The sequence below is a fragment of the Bos javanicus genome, chromosome 4 (assembly GCF_032452875.1).
Source record: "Bos javanicus breed banteng chromosome 4, ARS-OSU_banteng_1.0, whole genome shotgun sequence".
In the NCBI taxonomy this organism is placed as follows: Eukaryota; Metazoa; Chordata; class Mammalia; order Artiodactyla; family Bovidae; genus Bos; species Bos javanicus.
The window spans coordinates 65,967,611-65,985,847 of NC_083871.1; the positions used below are offsets into that span (position 1 = coordinate 65,967,611).

The following is an 18,237-nucleotide window of genomic DNA, read 5'->3' on the forward strand; positions in this document are numbered from 1 at the left end:
GCTGACTGGCTAGGGAGTTCAGCCCAGAGGGACCATTACAATTAACTGATCTGCAGGCTAACTAAGTATTTAAATAAATGGTTCTCAAAAGAGCTCCCTGAGAATGGAGAAGACCAAAGAGAAAGGTAGATCCCTCTAGAGGGGGCAGAGAGTCCCACCTTCCAGCGACTGAGGTATGGGAAAGTCTAAGGAGTTCTCCAGAGATGCCCCCTACCCTCAAGTCCCCAGCTTCCCATGCAGACCCTCCTGCCTCTGCTGGGGTCAGGGTGCCCTTGCTCAATGGGCCTCGGTGTCCCATAGGAGGAAAGAGTACACAGGACCACTGGTTGGCAGCCAGGGGCCAGGCCCCTCCCTTGGGACACCTGGTAATGTGAGGTTTGGGGGCTGTCACTGAGATTAGGGGTGGCACAGGCATCTAGTGGGAGAGCGAGGGCCGCTAAATGTCCTGCCATGTGCGGCAGCATCCGACCTAAGGGAGCAGCCTCCTGCCCTCCACGCTCATAGCAGCCCAGGAGAACAGCAGCACAGACACACAGGGCTGGGTTTCCCGCTGCAACCTGTTCTCTGCCCTCTGATGGGGTGAGCAGAGGAGACGGGCATGATCCCATACCTCATGCTCTGAGCTGACCAGGTGCTCTCTAACTTGGCCACCAGCAACAGCTGTGTCCCTTCTGCCACAAGACCCAGGCTGCCTGCTAATGAGCTCTCTGACAGCCGCTGGCTGCCCAACCCAGATACCAGCTCATTCTCGGCCCCCATGGGAGTGAAGGCAGCCACGTGCAGTCACCTGGAATAGCCCCTTTCAGAGGGAGGCATCTAGGCAGGCCATCCCCAAGGAGGGCAACTCCAGCATCACTGCCCAGAGCAGATCCAGGGCTCCATCGCCCCAAAGGGCTTTCTGAAGGACCCAAGGACCTGTACCCTCCACCACTTTCTGTAGGTGGCCAGAGGTGGCAACATCAGTTCTAAGGCTGACCTTAGATGTTCCAGAGGTGGTGGCCCTCCCCACCACCATCCTCACCTGGGGAGGAGTCATTCAAGCCCATCAGGTCATTCACCCTCTGGATCTTCTCCAGGCACATGGCTTGCTCCTTCTTGAAGATGCAGTCGGAATGCATGGCGGTGGCCTGCAGGGGACACAGGGGATAAATGGTGGGGAGGAGCAGGGAGGTTCACTGCCAAGCCCGGCTACTTAAGCCTCAGGGGCAGTGGGGGTGGGGAGCAAAAGAAGCAGGAAGAGGACAGCGACCGAGAGATTTCAGAAGCAGCAGTGCCTCCGCTTTGTCACAAATGCCATGAGGACTCTTCCACTTTACCAGCTCAATGCGGGACCCGGGCAGATCCCACCCCCCTCCCTGGCTCTCAGTTTCCACGTTTTATCATAACATTAGCAAATACATAGATAGCACCATACTAAAGTGCATGCATTACTCTGTCCTATCCATGCATACATATATACCAAGAGTACTACAAACAAGGCACTATTTTTACCATTTCCCATTCAACAGATGTGAGACCTAAGCACAGAGATGTTAAGAAACTTGCTCAGAGTCACACAGCTTAGTAGACTGAACAGCCAGAATTCAAATTCATGCAGTCCAGCTTCAGAGACCCCGAGGCTATGATTGCATTTTAGGGGAGCAAGCAGCAGGTGAGAGAGAGGAGGGAGTTGGTTGAGAGAGTTCATCCTTTCTCTCCTCTTGGGGCCCAGGAGCTGCAGGTGAAGGACAGTGATAGCACTGCATGGCGCTTACTAACCATGCTCATTTACTCCTGCCCCATTTTACAAAAGAGGAAAACTGAGGCTCAAAGAAGTTAAAAACAACTCCTGCTCAAGGTCATACTGCCTGCTGGTTAGTGGCAGATACTGGATTTAAGTGTAGGATCAAATAACTTCAAAGCCCATGAATGCTGTCATGACAGCTGCATACTTATGCTGTCACTTCTGCTTAAAACTCCAGGGCAGGGATAGTTTCACAAGGGGATGTTGGTAAGTGTGGAGGCAGGTGCCAGGCATCACAGGCTGCCAAGAGCAGGGCTCAGGGATCCAGTCTAGCGCTGACTGTTCACAGTTGTGTAGGGAAAGAGCTGAGCGTGTCGGTAGTCACACAGTAAGGCAAGCCAGAGGCAGGACTGGCATCCAGGGCTCTGAAGAGAGCTGCATCTATGCTGGTCAGAATTCCCAGATAGAGGAGCAGGGGGGCAATGCCTTGGAGCCCCCCACCCTATCCCTCTTGGTCAAGGAGAGGCTTCTGAGCTCTAGCCTGCCAGAGATTAGCAGGCTGGGAACCAGGATCTAAATTGCCTTATGCAGCCCTAATGAGGGCCCATGAATACAGCTGAGCAGGTTGTATACTGCCCACCTCTAAAGGCTGCCACATATGTGTGTGTGTTAGTCACTCAGTCATGTCCGACTCTTTGTGACCCCATGGACTATTAGCCTGCTAGGCTTCTCTGTCCATGGAATTCTCCAGGCAAGAATATTGGAGTGGGTAGCCATTCTCTTCTCCAGAGAATCTTCCTGAACCTGGGTCTTCTGCATTGCAGGCAGATTCTTTACCATCTAAGTCACCAGGGAAGCCCACATATATTACTATCATAATCAATTTGTAAATTATGTAGCAATTTCTTGTCAAACCGGTACAAGATCTTCAGGAAGAAGCACCCTTTTCAATGCACACAATGGTGCGGGATGGTCCAGTTGGGGTACAGGCAGAGATACCAGCCATGTGAATTGAGCTTGGCTGAGACCACATAAAAGACACAGGTTATCTCGGGTGGGAGCTCGAGTGAGCCTGGGGCTCTGGCTGGTCATGGCGGGGGCGGCGGAGGGGCGGGCGCGAGGTCAGCTCGGGTCCTGGGTCCTTACCATAGGCAGCAGGAGGAGAGCAGCCAGGGAGACCTGCGCGATGCTGGCCATGACGCTTCTCAGCCTGCAAGGCGGCTCGGGCCAGTGCCGCCCGCCTCTCATTCACAGCCGCCACTGCTCAACCCCAGGTGTCTACAGGCTAGAAAGAAAGGAAAAGCATGTCTCCCGCAGGTTCGGTGGCACAGGAGGGGCAGGGACACTCCCTCTCCCCTACGCACAGCAAAGCCTCCAAGGGCACCCCCGTCCATGCCTTTTTATGTGCAGTTCTTTATTCTTCTAACACACAAGCATCTGCCAAGCACCTGCTCAGTACCAGGCGCTGAGGCCACAGCAGGGAACCCGCTGGCCCGGGTGCCCATCGGACTATGAGAATGGTCTGGTGGCTTTGTCCTCCGCAGCAGATGACTGTGTCCCTGGATCTCCCTCCACACTGGCAAAGTTTTAGCTGGCACATACATGCCCACCCGGAGAGGACATTTCCAGGTCCCTCCTGCTCTCGGGTGCAGGCATGTGATGAATTTCCTACCTGTGGAATGTGGGTGACATGACACGTGCCACCCCAATACCACCTATCCCTAAGGCAGCACATGCTTGCCCCTGCTGCTCTTTCCCCTCCCCAGACCCAGTCTGGATGGAGCAGTCAGGATAACACCTGAGGGATGGGGAACAACTCGCCAGGGGCAGCCAGGATGACAGAGTGGGCCCCAGGGCGCTGAGCCTCCCTGCCAGCCTGAAGGACCACCTAGCTGCCGGCTACTAGGTGACAAGGAGCTGCTCTTCTCTCCAACTCACTAGCTCATACAGGGCCGCTTTGTTCCAGCAGCCGAGCCTGGTCCCCAACAAACATAGCATCCTTTCACCCTGCCTCAGCCCGCTTGGCCTCCAGGATAAAACCATCACCAATGCAACAGACAAAACGTGATGCTACGGAGGATGTGCTCAGACCTCGAGGATCTCCCCCTCAGAGCTCCCAGGGACCAGACAGGGCAAAGGGAGTCGAGTGAGGAGGTTGAGGGAGCCCCAGCACCTGCCCAGAGGAAGAGTTTAGTCTGCTTCTAAAATCAATCAGTAATTGATATGCCTCACATGCCAGCAATTTGGCATCTGGGTATCTATCCTAGGGAGATATCTGCACTTGTACAGAAAGAAGCATATGCAAGAATGTTCACTGCAGCATCATTTAAAATAGCATCAACAGCAAAAAAAAATGGGGTAGCCAACCATCCATCCGACAGGCACTGTTTATAGACCCCTGCATAGCCATACAATGAAGTACTAAACAGTAATTAAAAGTTATTACTATTAAATTATTACTAAAAATATTGAATAGGCCCATATCAGGGCCACCACTAACCCATAGGTGCCGGGGTTGCATCCATGGGGAGACCCAAGGGGCTGTATCCCAACCATGAGTCCTTGCACACCCCCATCAATGGGCAGAGCAGCCATCACTCCAGGGCCCTCTGTGCCCCCAGAATTTCTGCCTCCTCATACCTCCCTCCTCTCCTCACCTCTTCAAGCTCAATCTGGTGACAAATAAGCATCCAAAGAGAAGAAAGAAAACCAATTTTAGGAAGGTTCAAGGAAAGGGGGACCTTCTCTACCTACCTGCTGTTCTGCCTTTTGGGGATCACTTGGAAATACTGAGGAGGGCCTGGGTATCCCCAAGAGATGCTCTGAGGCCAGGGGTGCCTTAGGGATGCTGGCCCAGTCTCTCCCCTGCAGGTCAAGAAGGACTGGGCAGGCTGGGGGAACACTGGCCCCAGTACCCCTGGGCATCCCAGGCACAGGCTTCAGCCTCTGTATCCCCTCCCAGAATCCTCCAAACACCTGGTGCCACACTACCTCTGGCACAACTTGGCACCGGTGGTCCCCAGGGGAATCTGTCATCTCCACTAACCCTAGGGAGGCCCAAGGCCCTGTCTTCAGAGAACTGGAGCTCCCTACACACCTGGCTGGAAGAGAGGAATGCTGGGCCCACAGTGCCTCAGCAGATGCTGGAGACTAAGGGCTCAGAAAAGCTCCTAAGGCAGGAAGCCTCCGATATCTGGGCTAATTCTCCCGCACGTGCTACAATGAGGAGCAAAGGCTGATGGGGCCTGGGGTCAGAGAAGCTTCCACCCAGGACAAGGCTGGTGCCCCCCATACCTCTGTCGACCACCCTGGCAGTCCTCAACTTGGGCTGTCCAGCAGAATTGGTGAGGAGCATTTAAAAATACCCCCACCCAACTGAGTCAGAATCCCTCAGGCTGGGCCCAGGTACCAATGTTGTTTAAATTCTACAGGAGATTCTCATGTAGAGACAGGATTATAAAGCCTTTGCTTTAAGCCTTTGCTTTAACTTTAACTTAACAGAACCAAGAGCATTAGCCTGGAAGAGCAAGTGGCTGGCCCTGTTGCGGTTGTTCTAGGGGGCAAGTGGGTGGCAGCAGGCAAGCAGAAGGAGTTTGTTTTTGAGGACTGGTGCTCGCTCTCTCTCTCTCTCTCTCTCTCTCTCTCTCTCACACACACACACACACACACACACACACACACACAGAAACAGGTCTACAGAGAGAGCATGACAACACATCAATTCCACAGAGAGAGACTTTACCCCCAGGGCACCCACCTGAAGGCATCAATACAAACACCCAAGTGTGGAATAATGAAGGTGGAAACTCCTTGGGGGATCAACAGACAGCTCCACACATGTTCACATAAATGCCAAGGCACCCTCACAGAGCACAGAACAAAGGTATGTGCAGATGCATCACCCAGAGATTTACATCTTCAGGTACATTTATCGGATTATTAACGCATGTAACCATACACGCACTCATTCTGCAAAAGCATTCAGATATTTAGAGGCAGCAGATTTATCTGGATTCAGATGGGACTGTAGGTACACACCCATATGAGCATATGAGCATGCACACACAGACACATAGACAAACACATCCATACACACACACACGCACACACACACACACACCATGCCCTGACTTGCAGGATGCTTATCCCTGCAGTGAATTAAAAACAAGCTGGAGCAGAGGCCCCAGCCTAACTGCCTAACCATCACCCAGCTCTCTGCTTTGTCACCAGGCTGCTCAGACAATGATGAGAACCAAGACAGCAGTGTAAGCCCCCACCCTACCCCTACCCTGTGCCGCATGGTAGAGGGGATACTCTCAATACGGGGCCTCCTCTGGAACTAGAGCTGGGTTCCTGATTCCCACTTTTGCTCTCTCTAGTTTACCTTCCCCAACTACAGTCTACCCTCTGCCAAACAGGACACAGACATCACTCACCAAGGCATGGAGAGAGGGAACTTGCGGGCTCCCAGGCCTTGATCATCCCTCTCCCCAACCTCAGCTGGGAACCTGGTCTCAGGATGTAATCCCAGGCCCACCTCTTTTCCCAGACCCCCACCCCAAGACCACTGTACAACCCTTAGAGCTTACAGTCTGAGGCCACCTGCCCCAAACCTCATATACATCTGGACCACATGGAGGGGGGGGGGGTCCTCTGTCCCAGGAAAGCCCTTCCAAATGTAACCCCTGGGTCTGCCACTGCCAGCCCTGTCCCCTGCTTCCTGTCAAGGCTGCCTCCCTTTTCTGGACTCCCCCAAGCTGTCAATGACCCTCATAAGGGCCACGGTCAAGCCTGGCCACTGCAGCCCGGGGTTGGACTCTCCCCTCCCTCAGGATGGATGCTGGGCTCTTTCAGCCCCACCACACATGTGGCTCAGGATGACCAGCTCACCGATATTCCCAGGCTCTGTCTCTTGGGTCCAGGCTCTGCTGAGATAAAACAGCTTTTGCAACTGATCTGAAGGCAATTAAACTATATACTGGCATTTAGTATGGTGGACTTGAGAACCATTTTGCTAGAGTTTTAAGCCTAAAGACCTCAGGCAAGCCACTTAACTTTTCTGTGCCTTGATTCAATTATATGTGAAATGAGAATAATAATACCTACTTCATAGATGTTACTAAGAGGCATCAACCAATTCACGTAAGTTAACTATAGACAGGGCTTCCCTGGTGGCTCAGTGAAAAAGAATCCACCTGCACGGGGGACCCGCGTTCAATCTCTGGATCGGGAAGATGCCCTGGAGAAGGAAACAGCAACCCACTCCAGTATTCTTGCCTGGGAAATTCCATGGACAGAGAAGTCTGGTGGGCTATAGTCCTTGGGGTCCCGAAAGAGTTGAACACGACTTAGCGATTAATAAAGCATACAACAATACAAACAAACAAACAATTAAAAAAAAATACAAGCCAAACCAAACAACAATAAGCCATAGACAGTAGAGTACATCCTGGCTCCCAATAAGGACTAGCCATATGCTAACTATCTATCTTACCACCTTGTGTTCAGGCTTTTTTTTTTTAATCATCTCTTTTTACTGTCATCTCTACCCCATAAGTGTTAGTCCCTCAGTCATGTCTGACTCTTTGTGACCCCATGGACTGTAGCCCACCAGGCTCCTCTGTCCATGGAATCCTCCAGTCAAGAATACTAGAGTGGGTTGCCATTCCCTTCTCCAGGGGATCTTCCCGACCCAGGGATTGAACCTGGGTCTCCTGCATTGCAGACAGATTCTTTAGCATCTGAGCCACCAGGGAAGCCCTCTGTCACATTCAAAATGGGAACATCAGGTCTGCACTTTTATTCACTAATGGCTAACATTTATTAAACAGTCAGTACGTGCCAGGCACTCTTCCAAACAATAAATATACATTATCTCATTTCACCTGCCCCAAACCTATGCCGTCTTTACTAGCATTATCCTCACTCTACAGCTGAGAAGACTGAGGCACAGAGAGGGTAGGCAACTTCCCCAAGGTCACACAGCAAGCATGTGGTAGAGCTGGGGAGTGAACCGAAAGAGCCTGGCTTCAAAGCTTGTGCACTCCATCCCTATGCTCCCACCACTCTCTGTTATTGCTAAAAGGAAGACCAGCTCAGAATCCATTGGTATCCTAATAGCAATCCCTCTCACATCCCCTGGACTAGTGAGGCCGTCTGCTACCCCTCTACCCACATTTCTATGTCTGAAGCTCCCTACATGGAAGAGTTCATGACAGACATAGCATTTCAGACCTGAAATGGACTTTGAAGGCCACCTCCCCATGGTACTGAGCTTCCTGTGGGGAAACTGAGTCCAGAGTTGGGGAGACACTTCCCAAGGTCACCCAAAAGAGAGTTCTGGAGCCTTGCCTGGCAGGAATGGATGTGTGACAAATATGCAGACTACAGGGGAGTCGGCTCCCCCCTCCAGACTTGGGAGGGCCTGCCCTCTTCAGGACCTACAAGCCCAGTGACTGGCCTGGAGCAGGAACAGCAAGAGCAGCCGTGTCCTGCAGCGAGCCACTGCGCCAGGCACACAGGAAGACGGCATCATCAGTCAGCACACGGGAGCCAGCAGTGACTCACTGGGCTCTGCATGGAGTGGGAGGGGACTTGGAGACCCTGCAGCATCTCCCACGCTGCCCCACACCCTGAAGGACCCTCTCTGTAGCCCTCCCTGCTGAGATGGTCCAGTTTCTAGGCTTGGGAGCTCAGCCCTCTCTAGGGCCCCCAGGGGAAGCTTTGATGTTTTTCTACCACATCCTTCCAGGCCAGCCCTGAGCAGCACAGGTTCCTCTGTCTCCTGGGAGTGCCCACTGGAGGAGAGCAGCATCTCACTCTTCTTCTCCGTGGAGCCGCATAGCCCTGGGTCCCTCCTCTGTCCTCATGGGGTTGGGGCATCTGCTATTGGCATCTCCTCTGGCCGTTCAGCATCCGTCCCCATCATGGAGCAGTGCCAAGCCTGGACACCAGATCGAAGACGACCCAGAGAAAGTGGACCATTCACCTCCCTTACTCTACACATGCCCCCTTTACTTATGAAACCTGAGCAGCACCCACCCCTGACTTCCTCCTCTCCCTCCTAGTACAGGGGACCAGAGAGGGAAGGCTGAAAAATGAAACACTGCCCCTCCAACTCACCCCTCAAATGGAGGGAACTTAACTTGTTTCTGGGAAAGAAGAACCTCTTTTCTCACCAATAAGGTCAGAGCTGATAAAGGTCAGTGCCCAACGCTGCAGTGAGGGGAGTTCTGGCAATGGACAGATTAATCATTAATGCGAATGTTCTTCTTTGATGTTCAAATGTTCCCCTTTCAAAGTCTAGTTCCCGGAGGCCTATGCACAGCAGAAGACAGAAGTCATATCCCTGAAAGGGTCTCCTACTATTCTTACACATAGGGAACCCAGGCTCAGGAAAGGCTGGGCATACACGGGCACTGGTGGCGTGTGTGTGTGTGTGTGTGTGTGTGTTCGTCACTCAGTCGTATCTAACTCTTTGCAACCCCATGGACTGTAGCCTGCCAGGCTCTTCTGTCCATAGGCAAGAATACTGGAGTGGGTTGCCATTCCCTTCTCCAGGGTAGAAGAGAATGCCTGAAGCGTCTGCCTACAATGTGGGAGACCTGGGTTCTATCCCTGGGTTGGGAAGATCCCCTGGAGAAGGAAACGGCAACCCACTCCAGTATTCATGCCTGGAAAATCCCATGGACTGAGGAGCCTGGTGGGCTACAGTCCATGGGGTCGCAAAGAGTCAGACACGACTGAGCGACTTCTCTCTTCTTCTCCAAGGGATCTTCCCAACTCAGGGATTGAACCTGGGTTTCCTGCATTGCAGGCGGATTCTTTACCATCTGAGCCACCAGGGAAGCCCACCCATTGTTAATAATGTCTCATTTCATAAGTGAGGGTTAGAGGCCCAAAGTGACCCAGAGTCTTTCTCAAGGTCACGCTGCCAAACCCTTCCACACTAGCTAGTCCAGGCGCATCTCCTATCCCTGAAGGGTCCTAGGAATCCTCTGTCAGGGACAGCCCCCCAAGGGCCTGGAAGAGGAAGAAGGGAGAAGAATGGAAATCAGGAAAGAGAAGATAAAAGAAAGGGGAGAGCATGAGGAGGGGCGGGAGGTGATGGAAGGCAGTGGGAGGCAGGGGTGGGAGGAGAGGGCGTAGTGCGGGAGGGGAAACAGGAAGCAGGCACTGGTTTGCGGATGGGTGACTGTGCCCCTCCCAGGCCGGTCCTGAGGCTCGAGGCTGGTGGGATGGAGAGCGTGGCCATCTGCACTGACCCTCTTGCTAACCAACCGTCCCTCTGGAGGGGATGCTGACCCCCGGAAGGGATGGCCAGCTCTGACTGGCACCTGGAACAAGTAGGGCACTCGGTGGGGACCCTAAAACTCGAGGGCTGCCTGGCGATGAGCTTAGAAAGGTGACTGAAGAGTGTTGAGGGACCCAGCAAGGTGAGGGGTGGTGAGATGGTGGAAGGTTGGTGCCAGTCTGGAATGCCAGGGACGCAGCAGCCTAGTTACAGGAGAGAGGGCTGGGGCACTGAAGAGTTTCAGGCAGGGGACTGAAGTGCTAGGCTTCTCATTTAGGGAATATTTCTCAGAAGGCTGGTGAGCTCAGTGGAAGGAGAAAACACAAGCAAAAACCCTGGGATCCAGGTAGAGGAGATGGTGGTCTGGGCAGGGAAGGGCAGCTGGAATGGGAAGTGGAGGACAGAATCCAGAGACTTGAGAAAGTGGAGAAAGATCTCCCATGCCTCCCCTCTGGGGAAACGGCAGGAAAGAAATGTCAGAAGGGGACAGGAGGGATAGGAGAAACTGAGCGGGACCCGGTCCACCACACAGCCTTAAATCAGAAGCTGGAACATTCAGGGGTACCCACAAAGGGACTCTATGTTTTATTCCCCAGCCACCCCTCTGTGGTGCCCAATTGTCATGGGAGAAAGGTGAGCACTAAGGCAATGCATGGAGCTGGGATAAGAGACTGCAGGTATTCCACAAGGACAATACAACCTCCTATCACCACTTCCAGGAAGCCCAGCCTGGCTGCACGCACCTCCACTGGCCTCACCCTCCTCTGACAACCACCAGACCTAGATGAGGAAACCCCTCACCCCTTCCGGGGCTGTTTCAGGTCTCATCCTTGTCTTTACAAGTTTGAAGTCTTGTCTGAAAACAAGGGGCATGTCCTGGTTTCCCTGCGGGTTTTCCTCCTGGGGGAGATGGGCATGTCCTTGGCCAACAGGGTGAATGGGAGAGGGGCTCAGGACCTGTTTGGTGAGTCCAGTGACATGATATCCTTTCATTTTCAGGCATGAACACCATCTCCAGGTGTCCTTAGCATGGGAGATGTATAACATGAACCCAGCAGAAGCTTGTCTAGGATGCTGAGGTCAGGCATTAAATAGACAGGTACCCTGAGCTCCAGGCAGGGTGAAGACAGGCATCCAGGGGACCCTGGAGCAATGTGGGCTCCCAGGACTAAAGCTCCTCCCTTCTTCCACCTCTTAAACCACTTCTCTTTGCTAACCTATAGCCCAGAAGATCACAAACCCTTCTAGCAGATTGGATCCAGCCTGTCACCTATTTTTATACAGTCAGGGAGCCAAAAATGGTTTTTACATTTTCAAATGGTCAGGAAAAAAATCAAAAGGCTCATATTTCATGACACAGGAAAACTGTGTGAAAATCAAATTTGTGGCCATAAATAAAGCTCATCAGAACACAGCTCCGCTCATTTGCATAAGTAACATCTATGGCTGCTTTTACGTTATGACAGCAGAATGAAGCAGTTGCAACCGAGTGCACAGCCAGCAAAAGCCTAAAATAATTTACTATCTGGCCCTTTGCAGAAAAAGCCTGCCAACCCTCGTTCCAGCCTCACGCAACACACACACACTTTCTCCATTCAGTGTCAACGTCGTGCACATGGACACTCATTAAGGCAGACTTTGTGGTCTTCGTGGAGCAGACACCTCAGTCCCCAGGTGTGTCCAGATTTGTGTGAGAGGGTGTGTCTCCATGTCCATGTGCATGTCCCCATGTCCCTACGTATGTTGCTCTCTGCTGTTGTATGTTTGCCCTGGCTTTCTGGCAGGTGCCACAGGAAGTCTTGATGCCACCCCAGCGGTGTGTCACTCCCTCTCTGTGTGTCACTGTGGGGGTGGCTGTCACCATGTGCCTCTGACGGCATCCAGGGCTCAGTGCAAGCATGCTGCAGCTGATGAGTTTCCAGACTGCATGTTGCCAGGCAGCCAGACCACTAGTCCCAGCCCATTCAGACCCCAGACTCATAGATTCCTCCATTCAGGGGTAATCGAGGCTTCCAGGGGCTCTAGGCCTACCTGTCTGGGGCATGGGATCTCTGCTCACGTACCTCCCCAGACAGGAAACCCCCTGTCACCCGCAGGTGTCGGCTCCACGCTGGGGTGGCTCCTGGGGAAGCGAGGCCTCTCTGGCACCGAGCTGAGCCTGTGCTCTGTGCTCAGCGCTCCTTGGTTCTGCCCTCTAGCAGACAGCACAAGGTGTCCTCCCTTAGTGCCAGCCCTGGTCAGGGAAATCTGGGAGACCGGATACCTGGGACACATAACCTGCGGCCACATCCCCAGGAAGAACGCCACTTTGTGGCCTTAAGTCTTGTCTTCCCTAGCCTTCCAGGTGTCTATGTTGATCTGTAAACCCCCATTTTGTTTTATTTGGATTATTCAACAGGAATCGAGGGAGTTTCCCAAAGTAGGGGCATGGCAGAGAGGGGTGGCCGCATAAAAAGGGTGGATTCCAGTGTTTCTCCAGTCAACTCCCTGCCCACCCGAACCTGACATAAAACAAGACTTAATGGATCTTTCAGCCTGATTAGTTCCCAGAACATAGGCAAAAGTCCTTCAGGAATCTCCCCATAGACATTCCCTCTCATTGCAAACAGGGGCAAACAGAGTCATACATCCCGTTCCAGGCACAGAATTACGGACGAATGACCCAGGGCAGGGGCGGGAAGGCAGCGGTTCAGCTCCCTGGCCACCCACACACACTTGTTGATGAACTGTTTGGAAGATCTGGCCAGGGCCTGCTCCGGTGTGTTCTATTTCTAATTTATAAACTCAAATTTTGACTGGTGTCCAGACTGGCACCTCTGCTTGTCCTCCCCAAGGTCAGAAGGGTAGGATTCATCTGGGTAGGGACTAGGGGTTCTGCCAACCCCACCTGCACCCAACACCAACTCAGACTGGCCTTCTGAGATAATCTGAGTGCTGCTCCTCCCCACTCCCCACAACCCCTCCAAGGCTCATATAGTTTTTTAACCCCTCCAGAGGCCCACAGCCACTCAGAAGCCTCTAGCCTGACCTTCAGAATGCTTTTCTGCCTCTCTCCAGGGAAAGCTGCCCCCCTCTGACTGTGTAGCCCCCTCTCACTTCCCAGCTGCCCCCCACCCCACGCAGGGCTGCTCACTGGAAAAGCCAAATGCCATGTCTTTTCTTTTGGTAGTCGGGAGGAGGGTGCTAGAGGAGATAAAGGAGACTGATGCACCTGTACTAAAAGCATAGAAATCCTCTGGAGAATTGGCAGGGGTCCACCCTCCCTCCCCCAGCAGCTTTCAAAGGGGGTCTCAGCACCTTCCAGGGGTGAGCTTCCACTCCCAGCTCCACATGAAATACAATCAGTTTGTGGCTGGGCTCCCTCCTGAGTGTCTAGCTCCATCCAGTGGCACTCTGGCCGCTTCTAACCCACCACCCCCGCTTCCGGCCCCCGAACCCCCTCCTGCAAACCTGCAAAGGTCCTGCCTGCCCAGGTTGCCGGCCCCTGCCTCCCACAGCTGCAGCGGGAGCCTGTGCCTTTAAGGAAGCCGGCAGGGGTCTCATCTCAGGCGGGCCCACTTCAGCCAGGGGAGACCGACACGTTTCTCCCACAGGCCCTGGTGGGCCGTTTCCTCCGCGGAACCGCAGAAACCCAGGCATCCCGACCCCTGCCTCTGCACCGCGGGAAACCCAGAGACAACGCTCTTTTGAACCATTGCGAAGGTGTCACTACTCCGGAACGTTATATACGCTGTAGTACTTCACCCTCTACACAGCATGTCCCGAGCCCACCCCTCAAAAACCCCATGAAGACTGCGGTACCCAGCCCCCAGGGAACCCTCCAGCGTTGCCTTCCCGATCGGATCCGCGTAGCCGTCTGCTTCAGGAGTAGGTAGACAGGTCCCTCTGGGTCCCTCCGGTCGCAGTGCCTTCCTGCCCTGGTCCTCCCTATGGCACGAGGAGGGGCGCCCGGGAGCTAGCCCATCCCACCCGCTGCGGGCTGCAGGGATCGGTATCTCCGGGGCGCGATCCCAGATACGGGGTGGAGGCGGGGGGGCGGGGGGGTGGGTTCGGGACGGAGGGTGGCAGAGTGTCGCGCAGGAAGGAAGCAGCGGCTGGAGAGGGCTTCATTTCGGTTTTGGGAGGTTGGCCCCGCTCTGGCCCTGGCCCGCTCTCCGTCGGTGAAGGACGCGGCTGGCGGAGACAGCTGAGCTGGAGGAGGGGGTCCCGTAGCCCCGGAGGGGCGAAGGTTCTGGAGTCGGGGGAGGGCGGATGAGGCGCAGAGGGGCAAGGGCGGAGGGGCGGCGCTTACCTGCTCACCCAGGGGCCTCGCGGCGGGGCCGCGGGCTGCGGGTCTGCCCGGGGCAGACTCCGCGGGGAGGGCGCGCAGCGGCGAGTCCGCGCCCCGCTCCGCCCAGGGATGGGGAGCTCGTGCGCTGAGTAGCGCGCGTAGAGCCCGATCTCCGCGTCTGTGTGTCCGCCCGGCGCCGGTGTCCGTGGGTCCCTGCGCGGCGGCGAGCTTGTGCGCACGCGGGGACCACGCTCGCCTGGAGCCGCTGCCGCCGCCGCCGCCGCTGTCAGTCGCCGCCCGGGGCCCGAGCGCGAGGCCCCCGGCCTTCCCTAGCCCGCCCCGCGCCGCGCGTCCGCCCAGCCTGGTCTGCCTTGCCGGAGAGGCACCGCCTCCACCGCGAAGCCAGGCCGGGGGCAGGAGGGAGGCGACCGACCACCGCCTCCCCCGTGCTTCGCAGGCTGGGGGGTGGGGTGCAGGCCAATGGGCGCCCGGGGGAGGGGTTAGGGGAGCCGGACCCCGCCCGCCGCAGACCAGAGCAGGAGCTTTGGCGTGGAGACCTGGGGGCGAGGATGCGGCGGCGACAATCCCCCTCTGTCGCCCGGCTTCCGGGACTCAGTCCCGGGGCTCACCTCCCTCCTTTTAACCCTCCCGAAATACCCAGAGCGAGAAACCATCAGTCTTCTCCCTCCCACGTCCTTCTGATTCCCTGTCAGAACCAGTTCCTCCTCCTCCAGGAAGCCTTCCTTACAGGGCAAGTGCCAGACTCCCCTTGGGATTTTTCTTTGCCCCCACAGCCCTGGACTGGGAAAGTCAGCTAGCTTCTGGGAGCCTGTCCGAATGTCTTCAAATGTGATCGCCTCTATGGCCAGAAAAGGGAGGTTGGGGTGCCTTACAGGGGCGCCCTACAGCAGCTTAAAACAACAGTGCTCTGGGCTCAGATTGCCTGGCTCCAGTCGAGGCTGTGCCAGGGGTAGCTCTGTGCGCTGGGGTTAGGTGACTGGGTGTCTCTGAGCCTCAGCTATTTGCCTGTACAGGGGCATCACAGTACCTCCCCCCCCCAACCCCCCACCTCTTGTCAACAGCATTAAACAAGACTAGGACTAAGTAGGTTTTCACTGATTTTATTTCCTCACTAATGAATTAATTACTATTGCTACACGAACTCAATGGACATGAGTTTGAGCAAAATCCAGGAGACACTGAGGAACAGGAACGCCTGGCTTGCTGCTGTCTGTGGGGTCACGAAGAGTCGAACATGACTTAGAGCCTGAACAACTGTCATTGTACTGCTCTACCTCCTCCTGGTATAGATGGATAAGCTGAGGCTTAGTGAGGGGAACTGACTGACTCTTTGCAACCGTAAGGACTACAGCCTTCCAGGCTCCTCTCCATGGCAGCCTCCAGGCAAGAATACTGGAGTAGGTTGCCATGCCCTCCTCCAGGGAATCTTCCCAACCCAGGGATAGGACCTGAGTCTCTTGTGTCGCCTGCATTGGCAGATGAATTCTTTACCACTAGTCAACCTGGGAAGCCCCAAGCAGGTCAAGGTCAGGTAGCCAGTTGGTGGCAAAGCCAAAGCCCAACCAAGAACAGTTAGTTACATACTCCCATGCCAAGCACTTACCCTCTGCCCACCCCCACCAGCCAACCACTGCTCCTACTTGCCCCTGCTCATGGCTTCTTGGTCCCACCCCAGGTGTCAGCATCTGAAGAGCTCCCTCCATACCCCAGCCCACAGCTCTGCAACCAGGCTCTGGCTTTCCTTATTCAAGAGTTTTGGGTATGCCACCTTCTTAAGGAAGCTTCAAGAAGGAGGAGGAGGAAGAGAGAGACTTGAGCTCCTTTCCTTGGGAATTCTTGCTCAGCTGAGGAGGAGAGGACTGGAGGATGGAGCAGGACTCCATAAGGGAAACAAAGGAAGTATTGGAGTGTCCAGAAAGTCTGCTCAGTGAGTTGATGGTTTCTCTCTACAACACGGTGAACCCTGGCCCCCTCTGGTACACCACAGTGTTGGTCTGCATGGATCACATCTCTTTCAGTCCAGGAAAGCTTCCTGGAAGAGGAGGATGTTAGTTCTTATCTGTATCAATAAAGAGTGAGACCCCTCTGGAGAGAAGAGGGCTCGGTGCCTTGGTCAAGTCAGACAGACAAGACCAGCAGGACTTCCCTCCAGACCTGAGTAGACCCCTTTCTAGACTGTTGCCTGACCCCTGGCAGCTTCCTTTCATCCGTCTCCAACCCGGGTGTTTGAAAATCAAATGAGATGTTGTGTGTGAAAGTGTTCTGTAAACTGTGAAACGTGAGGAGAAAGGAGGGGCTACCGCCGTCTCGGAGTCAGGAGGGAAGCATGGAACTCAGGACACTGGAGGCACGAAGTGTGACGAAGGTCACCTGCGGCTGTCCGGCTGTCCCTGGAAATGTCCACGGTCAGGCGACTAGAGGAGGACCCTTGGCTCAGAGCCAGCCTTCATTTCCACATTTACTCTCTTTTCCATACCCCAGGTCCCCCTCTGGGCTCTGGAACACCTGCTCTCTGTTTTGTGTCCCAGATGTGTGTCTTGCTTGGTGTGGGCAGTGAGCAGGTTGAGCATCCCTTCCCCCATCTGCCTGGGCAGCCAGTGGACAGGAATTAACCTGAAGTCCTCCGCTCACATCCCTTCCCTTCACCTCTTCCCACTTTGCCGTCAGGCTCCTAGCCAGAGGGCAGGCTCCTAGCTGACCACAGCTAGGGGTCAGCCAGGGCTCCGGGTCCCACTGTGCCATCCATGCCCAGCATGGAGCAGGTAGGGGTGGAAATCCAGCTCCTGCTCTGCCTACTGCCCACTAAGCCAGGCACATAGAGTCCACCATAAGGGACACTTCTTATAGTTGGTTCTGGACAGGGCACCTCTCTACTGTCTCCAAGGTGTTGCAGTCCTTATAGGTGGCTTCTAATCCCTACCGTACCTAATGACATCAGTTTAGATGAGCCACAGGAATGAGCATCATCAGAGCTGGGATCCAGGAAGGCTGACTCGTCCCCTTCTCTATGAATGAAGCACCCAAGCCTGGAGGGGCCACAGGATGAGCCGGAGGACGCATTTAGTCTGGGGACTAAAGTTTGTGTCCATGTGCCCAGTTTGGTGTTGTTTGACCTAGCTAACAGCCCCAGTCATTCTGGAGCAGGCTGGGTTCTCATGCCCCAGACTGTTCTCCACCCATGCAGACATACAGCTCTGGTCTCTCCAGACAAGCCTGGTTCTCCTTCAGCAGGAGCTATGCCAATTCTGGTCTCCCAGACTGGGCCTCCCCAAGGACAGGACCAGACTTTCTTTTTCCTCCTCACCCTGCCTGCCTGGCTTCATTCAGGGAGACTGGAGGCCAAGGGACCACCTATGGGACCACCCGCTCCTCCCAGAGGACCCCTGGAGTTTCCTTCTCTCCCCTGGGGTGGGAGGCTGGGGTCTCCTCAACAGTTTTTCCCTCCCCTGAGGTGCTCATTGCCTCAGCTCCCTTCCACAAGCCAGCCAGCCAGGCGGGCAGCAGCCGAAAAAGATGGATTTTAATTCAATTTTCTGAGATGTGGCAGAGGGAGATGGATGCCAGGCTGCCATATCCAGCATTCATCTCTCCTGAGCACTGGTTCCCTCTGTGAATCTCAGCCCCTACCCACCCCACCCCATGCCAGCCACACCAGTCCAGCTGTGCAGGCGGGGAGAACAGCACATTTGAGGACACCGAGGCGTTTTTATTGTACAATAAACAGCTGACATTTGCTGAATGCTCACCTTATCTTGAGCCAGTGGTTTCCAACCTTCCGGTGCTACAGAATCCTTGGGGAGCTTTAAAAATGTCCCCATGCCTAAGTCTCACCACCAAGATCAGTACAGTCTGTGGTAAGGCCTGGGCAAAAGGATTTTTTTAAAAGCTCCCCAGTGGATTGTAATGTGCAGCCAAGGCTCAGAACCACTG

The 18,237-nt window shown here is 54.6% G+C and overlaps 1 protein-coding gene across 4 annotated transcripts in view; it reads right to left on the reverse strand.

The window, feature by feature from the left end:
* The window catches only part of ADCYAP1R1 (ADCYAP receptor type I), a 107,639-nt gene that overhangs the window by 47,672 nt on the left and 41,730 nt on the right, over positions 1-18,237 (reverse strand). For 3 of the 4 annotated variants that reach the window (XM_061414204.1, XM_061414203.1, XM_061414200.1), the window contains exons 3-4: positions 2,870-3,008; positions 1,022-1,127 (exon numbers count right to left, since the gene is read on the reverse strand). In XM_061414204.1, the coding sequence (XP_061270188.1) occupies positions 1,022-1,127; positions 2,870-2,971 (208 nt within the window). In that variant the 5' untranslated portion in view covers positions 2,972-3,008. Of the gene's footprint in view, positions 1-1,021; positions 1,128-2,869; positions 3,009-14,307; positions 14,632-18,237 lie in introns of those variants that run through there. The other variant, XM_061414201.1, reaches the window with a different exon arrangement.